Source organism: Melospiza melodia, chromosome 14, assembly GCF_035770615.1.
Source record: "Melospiza melodia melodia isolate bMelMel2 chromosome 14, bMelMel2.pri, whole genome shotgun sequence".
NCBI lineage: Eukaryota > Metazoa > Chordata > Aves > Passeriformes > Passerellidae > Melospiza > Melospiza melodia.
In genome coordinates, this window is record NC_086207.1 from 6,662,359 (window position 1) to 6,680,486 (window position 18,128).

At 40.6% G+C, this 18,128-nt stretch overlaps 1 protein-coding gene across 4 annotated transcripts in view; it reads left to right on the forward strand.

The window, feature by feature from the left end:
- SLIT3 (slit guidance ligand 3) overlaps nucleotides 1-18,128 on the forward strand; it is a 491,085-nt gene that overhangs the window by 311,734 nt on the left and 161,223 nt on the right. For all 4 annotated transcript variants that reach the window (XM_063168563.1, XM_063168565.1, XM_063168564.1 and 1 more), the window contains 2 exons: nucleotides 2,285-2,426; nucleotides 16,448-16,519. In XM_063168563.1, coding sequence (XP_063024633.1) covers nucleotides 2,285-2,426; nucleotides 16,448-16,519 — 214 coding nt within the window. The remainder of the gene's footprint in view (nucleotides 1-2,284; nucleotides 2,427-16,447; nucleotides 16,520-18,128) is intronic.

Consider the following 18,128-nt stretch of genomic DNA (forward strand, 5'->3'; position numbering starts at 1 on the left):
TTTATTTCTACACAGTCACTACCTCTTAAAATCTAACTTCTGGTTGGAGCTCTGAGGTCTGGGCTCCCAAAATGCGGCCACTCAGGGCTCTGATTAACATCAGTGTTAATTTGTTTATCTGTGTTTAAAACTCAGTGCTATCAAACCCAGAGTTTTCTTCTGGTGCCCTGACAGAAAGCCGGGTAGTCAACCAATAAAAATATTTCAAACCCAGTATTCAAATTTGGCAATGTTTTGCCCACAATTGAAATGGTGATCTTATCCTGAAACTCAAGATTATATTTTAATATAAGGCAGTTCTGTCATCCCTGATTACAAAATAATATTTAAAGAGGATGACAGCATGCTTGAACTTAAGGAAACTCAGACAAATTGAAATTAATTCCCCTCAGAGTTCAACACCTTTCCAATGAAAGGAATGACTCCACAGAAATTGTGTTTTGCTTTCCAGGGGGGGTCACTCTGCATTTGTAAAGTCACCTGCAGAAGTTTTCAGCTGATGTCCTTTCAAACTGTGTCTGCCTTTGAAAATAATGATCCTTAGAGATGCCACTGGAATCTCTTTGGGATGTTGACTTTTCTGTGCTGGTTACAGGGTTGTGAAAGCAGGGACATGTGTAGATTTCTGTACAAGCTGACACTGCTGTGCAGTTAGGAGCTAAGCCAAGCAAGTATGGAAGCATAAATCAAGAGGGGAAATTCATAGGAATGTTGCATTTTTATAAAATCTCTAATTGTCCTAATGAACATTGAATTATGAGTTGATGCAAATATTTTTTTCTTTTTTTTTTTAACTTTTTGTCAGCTGTAGTTGGAAAACACGAAAGTATCCATCATGGGTCTTTTCAAAGACAAAAAACCCCAAGAATGAACAGCTTTGTGAATAGTATTTCCACATTCTTGTATGTATTCGTGTTTTGACAACTATGATGTGTTTAATTTTCCACCCAAAAGGCCAATCTCTTACGAATTTTGTCACTTCTTACCAGCCTTACAAACCTTCACATTTAGCCATCTGTATCTCAACATAAAGATTCTTGAGGCTTCTTGTGTTCCATGTACTTTGGAAATATGACTCACTATAAATAAACCAATAACTGCTACATCTTGATAACCTCAATTAGCATAGCAAACCCATTTTATCTATGGCTAAATGTATGCATATATCAAAACTTTAAATGTAGGAATCATAACCATTTGAGTAAAATTGACATAATTGCTACAGTTTCAAAAAAATGTAATGACACTTAATTAAGCCTGAATCTAATGAATTGAGTAGAATTTGTATGGAGCAATGTCCTCGTGCTACACCTCTGCTCTGTGTGTAGCTTTGTGTCTTTGTGTCTAGCTTAAGCAAGAGTTTGAAAGTTTGAACTCATGTTTTTCTAAATTCTTTTTATGTTTCCTTTAACTGCATTGTCTAATCTTGAAAAAAAAAAAATGGATTTGTGTTCTCAGTCTTCACACCATAACAGGTTTCCTTATTTCAAAAACATAAGTTGTCTCTGATGCGAGTCTTCTCTCAGTACGTAAAAGTACTCAAGACGTGTTTGTGTAATGGAAACTTCTGGAGAAAGATAACTTTTGGAAATTTGGAAATGCTACTGGATTCTAAAGCTTAATTTTAAAATCTTTGAATGAATTGATATGGGTGAGCATGAAGGAAGTGTTCATGAGGGGAAGAGATTGATAGGGTGGAGGCTGAGAGGAATAAGAACACACTTGTGAGCGTGTTCACAGGGATCTGAAAATGAGGGAAGAGACAGGGATCTGACTCCATGTTTCAGAAGGCTGATTTATTATTTTATTATATATATTACATTAAAACTATACTAAAAGAATGGAAGAAAAGGTTCTCATCAGTCGGCTAGCTAAGAATAGAAAAGAATGATAACAAAAGAAAAGAATGATTGTGGCTTGGACAGAGAGCTGGAGCCAGCTGACTGTGATTGGCCATTAATTACAAACATCCAACATGAGACCAATCACAGATCCACTGTTGCCGTCCACAGCAGCAGATAACCATTGTTTACATTTTGTTCCTGAGGCATCTCAGCTTCTCAGGAGGAAAAATCCTAAGGAAAGGATTTTTCATGAAAAGATGTCTGCGACACACACTTTTGCATATTTTCTCTGCAGCTGATTTGTGGAATATTATATTCACTTGCAAACAAATGATTACCTTGTATAATGAGATGATCTGCAAAACCCACAGCCTGATGTATTTTGTTGTTAGAGCCTCACAATCACTTTTTAAAGCCTGGCATGTGTTCCTTGTGTGCAGGCCCCCAGTCCGAGCCGCCGTCGTGCAGCGCCAGCTCCGTCTCCTGCCCCTCCGCCTGCACCTGCAGCAACAACGTGGTGGACTGCAGGGGCAGGGGCCTGACAGAGATCCCTGCCAACCTCCCCGAGGACATCTGGGAGATGTAAGTGCCACTCTCATGCGCCAATCTTTTCCATTTCTCTCCATTTTTAATCCATTTCATGGCCTCCTGTGTGTGAGAAAAGTGCACGTTTCAAAAAGTCTTCTAAGCAGCTGTGAGGTGTATTGTACTTGTCCTCTTTGATTTGTTCTTTTGATCTAAGGGCTCAAACCATTTTTAAAATGTAAATTAAGATAGTTTGGTACTGTCCTACCTGAAAGCAAGATAAAGTTCTCAGGGCTTTAAGTTCAGATTGTGTTTACATTTCACAAACCCGGAATTGCAGTTCTATAGTCAGTAGATGAAAATACACAGTCCTTTCTTATTAGTAGTCAGTGATTTCCCCATGAGAAGGAGGGACAGCTTTTTAGCTTGGCAAGATGCATTTATAATAAATTAGAACATCAGAGCTCATTGTCTCTGCTGATTTTACCTTCTGTATCTTCTGTATCTTGTTTTCCACATTGTTATTTCTGGTTCTTTAACAGTTTTGTGACTTGTGTTGTGGAATCAGATGCTTGTTTTATAGACTTGTTTGCCTTTACTACCTCTAGGAATTGGAACCATCTATTTCTGTGTCCATGACTTCATACTACCGTGGTCCTGAAATACTGTTACATTAAACCATTTTACTTGTGGTTAGTCCACAGGGAATGCAGATCAATTCTTTTCTATTTTAGGTTCTTGTCATACTGAGTTTTCTGACATCCAGACAGCTTTTAGAGTCTACAGAGTATAAATTCAAATATTTGCATGGTCACTGGACTTATCCACTTCTTGTTGCTGTAGAAATACTGCTACACAGCAAAATTGACCATGATAAAGCATAAATTTGTAAGATTGTGGAGTGTTCTGGGTTGGAAGCAATCCTACCAGATTTGGACAGGGACATTTTCCACTATCCCAAGTTTCTCCAAATTCCATCCAGCCTGGCCTTAGGCATTTCCAGGGATGGGGCAGCCACAATTTCTCTGGGCAATCTCTACCAGGGACTCCCCACCCTCACAGGGAAAAATTTCTTCCCAATATCCCATCCAACCCTGCCCTCTGTCAGTTTTAAGCCATTCCCCCTTGTCCTGTCTCTCCAGACCCTTGTCCAAAGTCCCTCTCCAGCTCTCCTGGAGCCCCTTTAGGTATTTTCCCTTTAGGACAAGGTTTTAAGGTTTTCCCAGAGCCTTCTCTTCCCCCAGCTCTCCCAGCCTTTCTCAGTAGCAGAAGAGCTCCAGCCCTCTCATTGTCTGTGTGTCCTTCCAATGCTCTGGGCATAAGAACCCCAAGGAACATTGAATTCAACTTGTTCTTGTATTTCCCCCAACTCAGTATTCCCTTGTAATCCAAATTGCTCTGGTAAGAACACTTGACTTACAAACTGTTGTACAAAAATGAAACACACAGCTGTTGCTCTAACACAGTTATTAAAGGTGACCTACATTTCACTCTGTTTCAGTATTAATTAAAGATCTTTTATTCAGCCTTCCTGCCTTTCTTCATTAGCATGGGTAGGCAGAACCTTCTCTGACAAAGCTGCCAAAAAGTCCTAAGCCTGTTTTTGTTGATGAAAACCCATCACAAACCAGGAAACTCACTTGTCATGGGACATCAAACAAGCATCATATGATGCTAATTTTCCTTCTCCCACATATAACTTAGAAGCCTGTTGTGTTACTCTATTACTCCTCCAGGTGTAGGACTTCATTGCAAGGATGTTTGCTACTAAGTAAGCAATTTAGGAAAGCTAGAAATCTGTACCCCGGACTTGCTTTTTCATAATTTCATAAAATAGGTAGCAAGAATGTAGAGAATGCAATTTGGTTTTTTATAAAGCTTCTTGTTCAGTTGGGAGCTGACAGCAGCAGCCAAATTGACTGAGGAAAAATGAGTTATGAGAAATTGAAGCTGAGGAATACAGACTGTGTGCTGAGTGTTACAAAAGAATCTCTGCTTACAAAGTGGTTCTGTTCTGCTTTTCAGAGGAGAAATGAACAGTTTGTGCCATAGAGAAGCACATGAGAATAAACACAGAAAAGTTTTGCATGACTACTTGGGTGAAAACAAAAGTCATTAAGCACCTGGAGGCATTTAATGAAAAGAAATACCAAAATGCTTGTGGTGTGGTGGAACAAAACAGTCATTCCGTATGTTGGGACAGCATCTACAATAAAAGGAGAGGTTGCAGTTATTTAGAAAGGGTGAGATAAAAGGTAAATAGAGAACATTATGTGAGTGCAGAAGGGGCTTGATGCTGGAGAGGTGTAGGGAAGGAGAGATGACCAACAGAGAGGAGACAAAGCCTCCAAGAATTTGTTGTTCTGCTCAGATTTGATCACAGCCTTGCAGCCAGTGCCTGTCAAACAGAGTGACAGCTCAGCCAGGGGATAGCAGAGACCTGTGACACATGGCTTGGGCTGCTCTGGGCTCAGGACATGGGCTGGGCAGATCCTTTCTGTCAGTAGTGATTCCCTGGCATCAATCAGCCAAAGGACAGCGTTCCTGCCTGTGCAGATGTGGGCTCAGGGGCTGAGGGCACTGCCAGCCCTGGCTGCAGGGCTTCAAACAGAATTTGCTTCCACGAGCTGCCTGCCACGTTTGTTTGGTGCCTGCCAGTCATGGGCAGGAGCAGTAACCCCCTATTGATCTTTTCCCACCTCACAACACTCTTCCTCTGCCCCTTCTTTAGAAGGAAGTTTTCATGCTGTTTGTCTGCCTCAGACTGATGCACTCATTTTTTATTTATTACTTGCAGTGTTTTAGGATGTGAATTCTGGGCAGGTCTTGTCTGAGGATGTTGTACACCTTAAAACAGTGGTGCAGGGACTTCCACTTGTGCCTTTGTGTTTGATAGCAGTTGGTACAAGACTTTCCTGGGTGAAAGCAGGGCACAGCCCCCAAAGGCAGGACACAGCCCCCCAAAAGCAGGACACAGCCCCTCTCCTGGAGGCAGATGCTGGAGCACCAACCATTGGCACTGGGTGCTGCTTCTCTGAAGGATCTTCAGATTGCTTAAAAGAAGAAATTAATTATTTGATAAATCTGGAAGCTGGATTGTGGTTGGGATGCTTGAGAGACTGTAAACAAGCTGAGCCCAGTACAGAAAGTGATGGAAAAAGAAGGGTGAACTGAAATGAGGAAACAACCAAACACATGCGGAGAAGAATTGGGAACAAAGGAAATCGAGACAGGGTGAGCAAAGTGCTGTGAGTCTGAGAAAGTGAGGAGTATTTGGTGAAAAGGCCTGAGATTGGTGCCAGTGGACACCAGCTGTGTAGGCTGGCAGGAGGGCTGGGAGACTGGGGCAGGACAGAGGGACACAGGGAAAGGTGGAGCACATTTACCTTGGAGAGCCTTCCTGCCCCCTCACCACGTTCTTGGGAAACCCAACAGCAATTTGAGTGTCTGTCCCTGTGCATTAGGGACTGTCTAGGCACAGATTAACTCTTAAACTACACAGGGAGCTCCTGTTTGCACTGTTGCTGTTCCAGTTAGAGAGCGCTACAGGAGTCTGGGATTCAGACTTTGTTACACTGGAGTTTCCTTGTGATGGAATCAGTAATTTCAGCTTTGGGGTTTGAGGTCACTGAATTAAATGTTTGGTTTTGGTTTTTGTTTTTTTTTTTTTTTTTTCAGTAAAAAGAAATAAATTAGAAAATGCTAGAAAATGCCAAAGTTAATGTTTGTAGCTGCAGTTGTCATTTGAAGTTTCTGTGTGTATTTGTGGTGGTATTCACTTCAACAGCAGCACAGTCTCATGCTGCTGTTGACAGCTTGGATTCATTTCTTGTTGCCTAGGGATGCATCAGGGATGTGTAGGGAGGGAGCCTGTGTGTATAGACAGGGTCTGTTCACGTGTTGCAGAAACAGGAAAACTGCAAAATGGGGGCTGTGAGGAAGAGAATCTCATGAATGCTGTTCAGAGAATTGGGTTGTGCCTCTTCTTGACTGGTTTTATTAATTGATTCTGGGCAAGTGACTTGCACAAGCTTTCCTTGGGTGGTCACTGGTGATGTAATCTCAGTTCTGGCTGACTCAGCTGAGACATTCAGCAGTGTTGAGGACTCCCAGCTGCAGCAAAAGTCAACAGGCACTGTGCTTTGAACACTGTGTGCTCTGCAGTGTTAATTACTCTGAAAAGCCAAGTCTCAGTTATCTGCAGACTTATAAATCAAACTCCAGAATGTAAAGTATATCCTTAAATTTTCAAACAGATCTAAGATCTGTCCATGTCAAGTTTGCTTCACCACTGACATTTACCTATACCATGTCCTTTGTCTGGTGAGATTAAGAGAAATAGAATTGAATGAGCCAAGGTAAAGCTGGGTGGGATGTACCTGACTCAGAAACAATCCCAAAGCATTTGTTTGAATGCTGATGCAGTTGCTCCAGACAGTAAAGAGGCTGCCAGTTCCTGAGGGAGAAGTGCAGTTCAGGCACCATGTGTGCTGAGATAATAGCCACAGCTTCCTCTGGCAGCTGGGCACAGCAAACACGGATGGCAGCCCTTCCAGCAGCACCCAGGCTTGGCCTAAGGGTGGTTTGAGTCACTTGTTCCACATGGGTTTAGTTCAGCATTTTCACTTTTGATAGCTGAATTGCTGGCTGATGTTTTTGTACATCTAAATAGCAGGTGATTTTGGTGCAGAATTTCCACTCTTAGGAAAAATTCTAGAGTTGGAGCAAAGGAAAAATGAAATGTTGGTTTTCTCCTGGTTCTGGCAAAATGAGCACAAACCTAATTTTCTGCAGGATGATCAGTTTGTAATGTAATGTTCTACTTGTTCTACCTTTAATGAATGATTTCCTGACAAATTCAATGTCAGGAGGGTGCCAGTGTGCTGGGCAGTGTTGCAGAGCTGGAGGCAGACAGGTTTGCTGTGTTTGTTGTTTCAGGAGTTGTCTCAGGAAGAAATTGCCTTCTCTGTTCCTCAGTACCTGCAGGAATGTGCATTTCCAGCTGGGAATCTTTAGGAAGCTTTTATGATTTGAAGAGAGTGATGAACAATTTCTGGGTTTTTAAGTTACTGGTATATTCAAAATTCATTTTCCTCCAACTAAAATAAAGTCAGAAAAGCTATTATAGAAAGATTGAGCATCAGTGACTATTCATTGTAATAAGAATAATTTTTTGTTATATAAATTATAAATTAACTACACGACAGCATTTTCATGTTTATTAACAATTGGCTTTGAAGTTCTCAGTTTCACAGAGGCAAGGAGTTTTATCAAGAACATAAATGTGTAGGAACTATAAACTTCATGGGAAAAGGAATGACAATTTTTAATTTAACATTACTCTTCCTCCTGAAAGAAAATTATAATAATTTTCCCAGGCTTCCAGTAAATAGTGCAGCTGAAGCCAGGAGAGTATTTTGGAACCTGCAGTAAATGCTGCATAATTGCCTCTGGTGGCAAATTCTCTGCCTGGGGAACCAGGTTGGCTCCTGTAGCTGAATCCTATAATATGATTTTCATTCACTGCTGAAAATTGGCTCTGGACAGCTTCTCATGTCTAACCTGACTACTTTGTTCTGGATCTCACCAGGCAAACTGTGTCTTGCATTCCACAGAGGTTTATTTTGTCGGGCCAAAAATATGTAGAAAATTTTTTGTGGAGTTCAAAATACAAAAATCATAAAGAAATAATAAATATTTTAGATTGATAGTCAGTGAAGAAAATATAAATATATGGAAAATTTTAAGAATAAAAGTGTTTTCCGTGTTGAGACAAATTAAAGAAAACAGAAAGCTGCATTTCACAGTTTTAGAAACAAGCAGAAACAGCAGGGAGTTTCTGCTGCAAGATCAAGGCAGATTTATTTCTTACATCTTTACTTTTATTTCTGAAGTTGTGTAACTAATGTCATCTGCAGGCACAGGAAGGTGGGCTTGTTTTGATAAATTTCTAGGTCTCATACACATGGTAATTTTCATTTCAGCCATATCAATTTTTACCTTCTTCATTGCTTTTGATAATTGGGAGATTTAGAAAAAAAGTTATGTACAGGTTAATTTACTCAGGCAAACTGTGTAGGATTAAACTTAAAAGGTTTGTAGGTTTGAGATTGTTTTGGTTTTTAGTTTGGTTTAGGATTTTGGGGGTTTGTGTGTGTAAGTGTGTAAGTCTAATCTTTTTTTTCCCAGAGATATCACTTCAGTCCAGTATATACACAAATTAATAATTACAAATAAAAATGAATGGTATAACCAAAAAGGCATATATATTTTATCTAATACAAATTTCAATGCAAAGCTCCTGTGTTGCCAAGCAAAATAAAGAAATTGCAATAAATAATGAGCATATACATTCTTAAGCTGATTATGAAGAGGAAAAACAATTACAGAAAATAAAATAGAGAGCCTAAAATCACAACTTTGACATAAAATATACTAATCAGATTTTTACTGGATGAAATACTAATTGTCTTTTGGCTAACACATGTTCTGTTTATTTTGCTTCAAAAGACTGTGAAACTAAGAAAGGATTTGAGGAATGTCTATTGTCAAATAACAGAATCTGTTGAGAAAATATTACAGGTGGCAGAATTTCAACTACCAAACAGCTACTTAATTTTCCTGCTAATTTCTGGTGTTCTGCCTTTTCCTTGTCAGTATTGTAAACGTGCAGTAAAAACAGATGTACAGAATGTACACAGCTCCTAATAATAAGCTAGATTAGAGATCAAAAAAATAAATTTTTGGTTTTTTCTGTCAGCTGACTTCCATTTTCACTAAAAGAATAGTTTTGTGTCACAACTTGACAAATTAAATGCAAATCAGCTTGAAATTGTCAGCATTGTGAGAAAACATGGGGAGTGATCAGGGCTGGAAGTTTCTTGAAATAATTGGAAGTCAATAGAGGGTGCTCAGGACTGACCTCCTCAAGCAATAATTAAAATCAATGTGATTTAGGGGTTAGTCTGTCTGAGACCTCACAGAGCTTCTCAGTGAAGCAAATATTCTGGGTCTGGCGTGTTAAAAATGATCCTACAGGTTTATATTTATCAGGTTCAACCATTGGTGGATGATTGCTTTCACAGAGGTGCTGGAGAAACTCTCTGTCTCCCTTCAGAACAAAAAAACCACCAATCTTAAAAACACCACCCCAAAAGAAAATTCTAAAAATATCAGTGAAAAGTGCTCAGAGCAGATGCTGGAAGTGAATACCAGAACTGGGCAGCACCTGGGGAGGGTCTCTTTGGAGATGGTCTCTCTGTCTAGTCTAGACTCAGAGCAGCAAGGCATTATTGTGTATTCTACCCCCAAAACAGCTTCTGATTTACCCTGAACACCCTCACAGGTGCTGGCTCAGGGGAGCTCACCTGGGCTTGGTCATCTGCAGCAGTGGGAGGGAGCTCAGGGGGAGCCTGCACCCTCAGCCAGGGGTAAAGAAAGGAAAATACATGGATTAGACTGGCAGGGACATGGCAATGATGAGCTGTGTACATTCTGATGACAAGGGCCAAAATTTCCCACCACAAATGTGGAGTTGTCACAGTGGTGGATGGAGAAACTCTGAGGTTTGGGAGAACAATGCTTCATTCTGGTGTTACTGTGGTTAGAGAGACGTTGGTGTTTTGTCAAAAGATGTTTTGTGAAATACCAGTCTGTGGATTTCTCTGGTGTTTCCTGGTTGTCTGTGCTATATTTAATGCAAAATTAACATGCTACAACAGAGGGAATGGATTTCTAATGTGGCTGCCATCACAAATTCAGTGGTTACCAGCTGATACCTTAGTCTCACACAGCTGAAACTAAACTCACTGCAGTGTGTCAGAAGATCCAATGTCACCAGCACTGCTTTTAGAATAACACCGTGGTATCAGGAACATATCAAAACATCTGTTTTCATTCTCAGAGATGTCTTTTGGTGAGCAGAATTACCTGTGTAACTTCCCAGGTAGATTTATGTTGACAAGTCACTTCACTGTTGATGGGATTTTGTCTCTTGAAGATCTGTCCTCGGGTGAGTTGTTAGGAAGCAGTTCTGTCTAAAACTACAGCAGGAGCTCAACAGCTAGACCTGAAAATCAACAGCAGAGGGAATATGAAGGGAAACTCCAGTTGTCACCTTTATTAATACAGGTGGATGCTTTCCTGGCTCTCAGCTCTCCATTTCCTAGAGGCAGACTCCATAAGAGGCATTTATAATTGTAATATTAATTTGATTTGGGAGTCATTCAGGTGCTGGGATGAAAGGCAGCAGTGTAAAACTCTTGGAGGACCCCATTTGTTTAAGGGTTTTATAGTGGTGGTAGAGTCTGGCTGGGGTGGAGGGTGAAGGCTTTAACTGTTAAAACAAGCAGTAACACACACATCTAAAATGCTATATGTCCTGCCATCCCAAAGCACTTTGTTTTCTACAAAACTTGCTTTTCTTTTTTTTTTTTTTATTCCTGGGGACTGAGGGGTGAGAGACACAAAAAGCTGTTCCCTGGGATATCTGTCCATGAGCACTTTCTGAACCAGCAGACCTTGCACTGTGGCTGTTTGTGGTTTTGCTGCTGGATAAGCTGCAAGTCCTGACTGTGAATGCAGGGCAGATTCCTCCCTTCTCTCCCATCCTGGGTAAATATTCAGTGCAGCTACCCAAACCTGCTGTGCATGCTAGGAGTAAAGATTGTGTTTCAGAGGAAGAGGCAATGAAGGGTGTGAGAGCAGGGATCAGGTCCAGCTCATACCTGGAATAAGAAGGCCATGTATGATGGTGATTTATTTAGTATGATTTATTCACCTTGCATACTGAAAATACACCTGTGGACTTTTCTTCATCAGAGATCAAAATGCGTGATAATATATGAGAGCCTAAATTATGAGATAAATGTAGAATAATGGTCCAAGTAGCTTTTTATAATCCAGTTGTTTCAGTCCCTGGGTTGATTGCTGTGTTGCCTAGAAATTTCCTCCTTCCTAACCCAAACTGTTCTCCCCATCCCTGGCTTCTGTCACTGTCACAGACACATTTTATGAAAAATCCTTTCCTTAGGATTTTTCCTCCGGAGAAGCTGGAGGCCTCAGGAACAAAATGTAAACACTGGTTATCTGCTGCTGTGGAATGCAACAGGTGCATCTGTGATTGCTCTCATGTGGTTGTTTCTAATTAATGGCCAATCACAGTCAGCTGGCTCGGACTCTCTGGTCAGTCACAAGGTTTTGTTGTTGTTCCTTTTCTATTCTTAGCCAGCCTTCTGATGAAATCCTTTCTTCTATTCTTTTTAGTATAGTTTTAATATAATATATATCATAAAATATTAAATCAAGCCTTCTGAAACATGGAGCCAACATTCTCATCTCTTCCCTCATCCTCAGACCCCTGTGAACACCACCACAGGTCACCACAGTGGATGTCAATGCTCCTTCCTTCCCCGCCCAGTTCCCTGCAAACCCCTGTTTATAGGGAGGTGGAAAATGAGGATTTTACTCTTCACACAGGCTGTGTGTGTCCTGCCAGGTGCCACAGGTTTGTTTCCCTCTCTCTGAGGTGCCTTTGGCTCGAGGCTGTTTGGTCATGCCAGCCCCGAAGAGCCCAGGAGCCACCTCCTGTCTCATCCTCCCTGTGTCCCAGCAGGGCCCCAGTGCCTGCCCCATGCCCAGGGACGCTGGTGACACAGCTCCTGGCACTGTTAATAGAGCGTGGCTGGCTCATTTGTAGGCTCTATTCGTCTGACAGCTGAGAATTATCAGTACTGATGCTTCCCTCCCGCTCTTTTTCTCCAAGGTAGTGATTTGTCTATGTTATGGGTAGGTAAGCTTGACAAAACATTGCACATTAGCAGCTGAGACAGTGTTTGAAATGGGAAAATTGCTAGCAAACTGCTCCATTAGAGACCCAAATAACAAATTCTTTCTTTCCCTCAATGAAAGGGAGATAGTTAAAGCCCAAATTAATACGTCTGTCTGCCCAGCTCTGCAGGGGGAATCACTCTTCAAGACGAATGGCTCCATCACTCCTGAGTGTGAGCTGGCTCTGCTGAGTCCCTGTTAGCAGAGTTCTTTATCCCTTTGTGCTTTGCCATCCTGGCCGTGAGCAGTGCAGGCGCCACGGGAGGAGGTGATGAAAAGATTTGCACCTCAGTGAACTTTGAGATGGATTAGCATGGGAATTTGAGCGCTTGTTCTTTACCCTGGGATAGTTTTTCATCTTTAACTGCGTGGTTTCCCTGGGTTTGTTTTGTCCTGGTTTTTTCTCTGATATGTTTGCTTTTTGCTCTCATTGCTGCAAAGTCATTTAAAAACAAAAAGTAGGAAGAAGGAGGGCTTTATCCTGTCTAGCATCATGCTATGAAAAGAAAAAATGGATCTGAATCCAGTGGGCCCTCATATGATATATGAGAGAAGAGAAAGGAAATTGTTCCTGCCCTTTGATGTTGTTGTCAAAGCCTCTAAAATGAAGCTGGGAGAGGCAGACAGAGCAATGCTGTGTGTGGGGAGGGGGAGATGTGCCTCAGCTCATCTCAGCACTCACCTGGTGACATGGCACAGCCCCAGGGGAACAGACGGGCAACAAAAACCTCTGGGAGCTTGAACAGGGCCAGTTCACTTTATCAGTTTTGGGAATTCTGCTTGGCAAGTCTCTTAAATAGAGCTGAGTATGAAATATCACAGGAGAATCAAGGAAAAATTTATTGAGTTGTAATAAACCTTTAATGAGAGGGGAAGTAGTAATTTAAATCATCAAAATTTAGTTTTTTAAGGATTGTGTGTCCTGTACAGATTTTTTCAAATGTATTGTAAAATTATTTTATAGTATACTCTGGTAATACTCCCCAAAAAATGATGTTGCTTTGCACTAGCATAGATGGTTTTATAGTGTATGATAGCACTCCATAGTGTAGGGATACACCATAAAAACCACATTTTTCCAAAGGTCATGTTCTAGGTAATCTAGGCATTCTTCTCTGAAATAAAATGTGGCTGTAAAATTTACACTTTTTCACTTTTTGGAGGAAAAAACGCCAATGTTAGGTAAGAATACTGCTTTTCGCTTTATTTCAAAGATGGCATCTCCAGCAGTTTCCCATTGTATGGTTTCTAATTAGGCCCTCGTCACCCTGAAATTTCCAGCTCCCCTCCTGGCAGAACCTAGAATTTGTTGAGATTTTTAATTGTCTGCTGCACTCAACATGTCATATATGAGCCAAACAAGGTGAAAGAGTAAAGTGTTAATACAAACAAGGTGTTTTCTGTTATTTTACTTGTGAAACTGCATTGTGCTTTTCAGGCTATGTTTGCCATTTTAAAACATGCATTTATGTAAAAATTAAATAGAAGTCAGGTTAGCACTTTATTCTGTTAAAGCACAGGCTTGTTTAATGCAGCCCTGGACTTGGTGCCCTGGTTTGTGCCCAGGTTGGAGCCCACCTGCCCACACACCCTGATGGGGCCCGTGGTGCTGCTCTGGTGCCACCTGCAAGGTGGAATGCACTGAGCAGAGCACGTCAGGAGCATTCCTTAGTCCTTCATTTGCAGAGGGCTTCGTGGAATAAAGCAATGTCAGGTGCTGTGGTGGAAATACAGCAGCAGGTGACAAGAGCCTTGTCCATCTATTTCTGTACAGGCCATCTGCTGCAGATGTTGTAGGAAAGGGTGAGGAGTTCATTATGTAGCTTCAGAATGCAACTCTCAGATAACTCCTGTTTCTTGTGACGGTGTTCACAGGGGTTCTGGGATGAGGGAAGAGATGAGGATCTGACTCGATGATTCAGAAGGCTGATTTATTATTTTATGATATATATTACATTAAAACTATACTAAAAGAATAGGAGAAAAGGTTTCATCAGAAGGCTGGCTAAGAATAGAAAGGAATGAAATTAATAACAAAAGCTTGTGTCTCAGACAGAGAGTCCGAGCCAGCTGACTGTGATTGGCCATTAATTACAAACAAACCAACATGAGACCAATCACAGATGCCCCTGTTGCATTCCACAGCAGTAGATAACCATTGTTTACATTTTGTTCTTGAAGCCTCTCAGCTTCTCAAGAGGAGAAATCCTAAGGAAATGATTTTTCATTAAAAGATGTCTGTGACAGTTTCTGTCTTGCTCTCCGCTTTTCCTAGAAATTTATTATTTTTTTTATTTATTTTTTTTTTTTAATTTCATTTTTTTTTATTACTTGGGACCTGTGACTAACTATTCCAATTTGGGATATTTTTTCACCCTCTCTGGGGGGAGAAAACTCTGTGTATATTTCCACCCTTGAGTCACTAAAATTACCCGGGAATTCTGCTTGTAAAGAGCTCCACTTTCCCCCCCATCCCTGTATTTGGGTTTTTCTGTAAGGGCTGCATGTGTGGTGTGGCTGAGCCCCATTTTCCATCCCCAGGGCCAGGAAATCGGGCAGGCATGACCCTCTTTTGTTCCTCGAAGTGCCTGCACAGAAACCCTTGGGAGGAGTGGAACACCCGGCTGGCAGGCTGACAAAGAGCCTTTGTGGGAAGAGTGTGTGCTGCTAATTCTGGTGACAAACACCCAACAATAGTGGCGTGCTGGAGCTCGCTGCAATTTGCATTTCACTGTGGACTTGCCAGAAATGAGATGTGTTATATTTACACCGACTGGGAGGGAAATCTCAGGCACTAATTCGGATCACAAAGCAAGGAATAGAATTAACTCTGGTCACAACCTTTAAAAAATAGATGGCTACAGATATAAAAGAGGGCGAGCACGTTGGCTGTACAAGCTGCCTGTGCAAATATCAAAATATTTGTACTTGAACAGCTTCTTAGAGTACAAATGAGCTGGCAAATTATCTTGTTTTCAAGGGGATTCTTTTCTTTTGCTTATGAAAGCACAGATCACCAGAGGTATAGAGAGCTTACACATTTTCTCTCTACTATTCCCTAGTACTTTGCAAACCTTGATTTACTTCTCCCTTCTCCCATTTCACTTTATTGTCATTCCTGGTTCTAAAGTGTTTTTTCTCTCCCATCTGCATTGCTGCAGCAACTTGAAATGACTGGAGTGCCTCATTCCATCATTCCAGTATGTTTTTGTATTTCAATTCTAAGCCATTTTCAACCACAGATTTTTTTTACTATTTAAACTGTTGCTTTTTAGGGCACTTCAGGGAAAAAAAAATACACAAAATTTCAATAATAAATAAGAGCAAGGTGAAACCACATTTTGGTCTCAGTCCCAGCTCAGTAGAAATTTAGCTACCACGGTCAGTGGAATTTGTTGTTTGAGGATCCACTTTTACATTTCTAATGGAGATGAATATTTGAAGTTCATCTGAGGAGAAGCCATTCCTTTTAGCAGGAATTCAGGGAACTTGCTGACAAATACTTGAAAGTACTGTGGGGAAGGAACAGAAATTAATCTCAGTGTTTGCTGTAGGCGGTGTCTTAAAGCTGCTTGCATTTTATGTTAGTGATACATGCATTTATGGTACTTCATAAAGAATACTTCTTTCAAGTCAAATACTAGAAATAAAAACAGACTTTTTATGTAGTCTGGACCATATTTTAGAAAAATTAAAGTATTTGGTAGTTGGAATAGGAAGATGCAGTTCTCTTTTTTTACACTTTTAACATAAAATGCTCCCAACCCTCTTAAAAATATGAATTCATCTTGCAGTGAATTCACTTTTGTTTCTAGCATCTTCCCAGGTTGTTGCCCCTGAATTGGTCTGATTGTGTTAATTAATCTGTTTACTAAGCTGTCACAACCTAGGTTAGCTGTCCATTTAAACAGCTACATTCTATTTACAACTGCTAGTCAAGGAAAGCATCTGTATTTTCTATTTTCTACCTTAACTTTAAAATGTGCCTACTATTATTTATTAATTCCATGAACCTTAAAAGTGCAATTTCCTCAGCTTGTGGCATTTCTTCTAGACCAATTTAGCAACCAGAGAGATTATTTTATTTTTCTAAGTATTTTTTCTATTTAGTGGACTTCAAAATAATAGCATATTTTGCACAAGGCCCTGTAAAATTGCTTTATATTTCTATAAAATGTACTGTCATAATTAATGTGATTCCTGTCCTGTAGCTGTGCAGTTAACATGTATATTGCTCTGTTTGTTTTCAGACGTTTGGAACAAAACCTCATCAAAATCATTCCCCCTGGAGCTTTCACCCAGTACAAGAAGCTGAAGAGAATGTAAGTTTTAATAAGACCAACATGCAAGAGCAATCATGAATCTTCTAGCTTCAAGTTCAGTATCTTCATTTCAGAAACATATTGGCAATTCTGTGTTGAAATCACTGGGGATTGCACAAATCATCTCTTCAGAGTGTAAGCAACAATGGAATTTGGTTCAGGATGCCTAACAGTGCATGAAATCCTTAATAATGCTTAATTTCACTTCCTATTATAAACGAAGTGATTTAATTAGTTGTTAGTCTGCTCAGACTTCAGACCTGCTTCCCCAGAATAGATTTGGAGTCCTGTTTCTCCTCTCATCCGTTTCTCCCTGTTTGCAGCACGTCAGGGTGGTGACCCCAGTTAGAGCAGGAGGAGTTTGCAGTGCCTTTGACGGGCTGATGTTGAAATGCTTTGACTGTTTACAAGAAAACAAAGAAACCTGCTGCAGCTTGTTTTCATGTCACTTAATCACCAGTAGATACCCAGATAATTCTTCCTTTTATTGCCCCTTTTGTTGTCTCTCTGGATTAAAAAAAAATAATAACCCTGATGTGTAGCGGTGCTGTCATGCAGATAACACGGGGCATCCCCCCAGTCAGGTTTTTCTTTCATTTTTGGGTGATGTGTGAGAGATGATGTGACAGTTCCACGGTGATACAGATCATGGTAAAGCAGCTCTGCCTTGCTTCCCCACAGAAATGGAGATTTTGCTGCTGCACTGGAGCAGTAACTTCCTGAAAACATCCAGGCTTTGTGGATGAGCACTAATGCTGCTGGGAAAGTGCCTCTGCAGCTCTCCTCTGATGTGAACAATGCTGGAATTGAGACACTGTCAGCTCATTTCAGAGAACACACTGGATTATCAGATAGCTTTGGGAAACTGAAGTCAGCTTGCACCATACCGTTGATTTAAGGGCAAAATTGCTCTGTTTTCCAGTCCCAGCTTAGCAAGTTCCTAGAGCTGAAGAGCTGTAAATATGGATCTGAATATTTAACAGGTCAAGTCATCAATCTTAGATGGTCTCTATTCTTCTGTCTCACTTCCAATATAGCTGTATCTATTTTTAAAGAAGTACTGTATTGGATAGTAAGATGGTAATTTCAGTGAATAATGATGGATCTCTTTTCAGTGACCTAAATTGTAACTTTTTTATTATTAAAATCACTACATAGTTCTTTCTAAGGTATGACTAATTTTAGATTTTTGTGATGTTTTACTGTCTTTTCATATTTCTTTGATGGGGGAAGTGTAGTTTTATGGAAGTTGACCAAAAAATACTCTTTAAGGTAGATAGCTGCCCTATCCAACGCAGCACTTGCTATGTGAAATTATTAATGTTAGAATTTTGCAGCAGAATTCCATTAGCAAGTGGTGCTAACAGCTTTTTGGGGTATAATTGGCATACTCATTGAGATCTGAGCTCATCATGAAATAATAAGTTATTGTGGCAGATGATCTGTGCCAAAGCTTAGTTACTGTGAGAGGATCTTGTGGGAGAACCTGGGACAGGTATTTGGGCTGCACAATGTCCCATAACAAACCTGATGTTTTGCCATTTGTTTATCCTCCTGTCTCCTTGTTAAAGTTTGGTTCCTGCTGGACAATGAGGCCCTGGACTGAGCA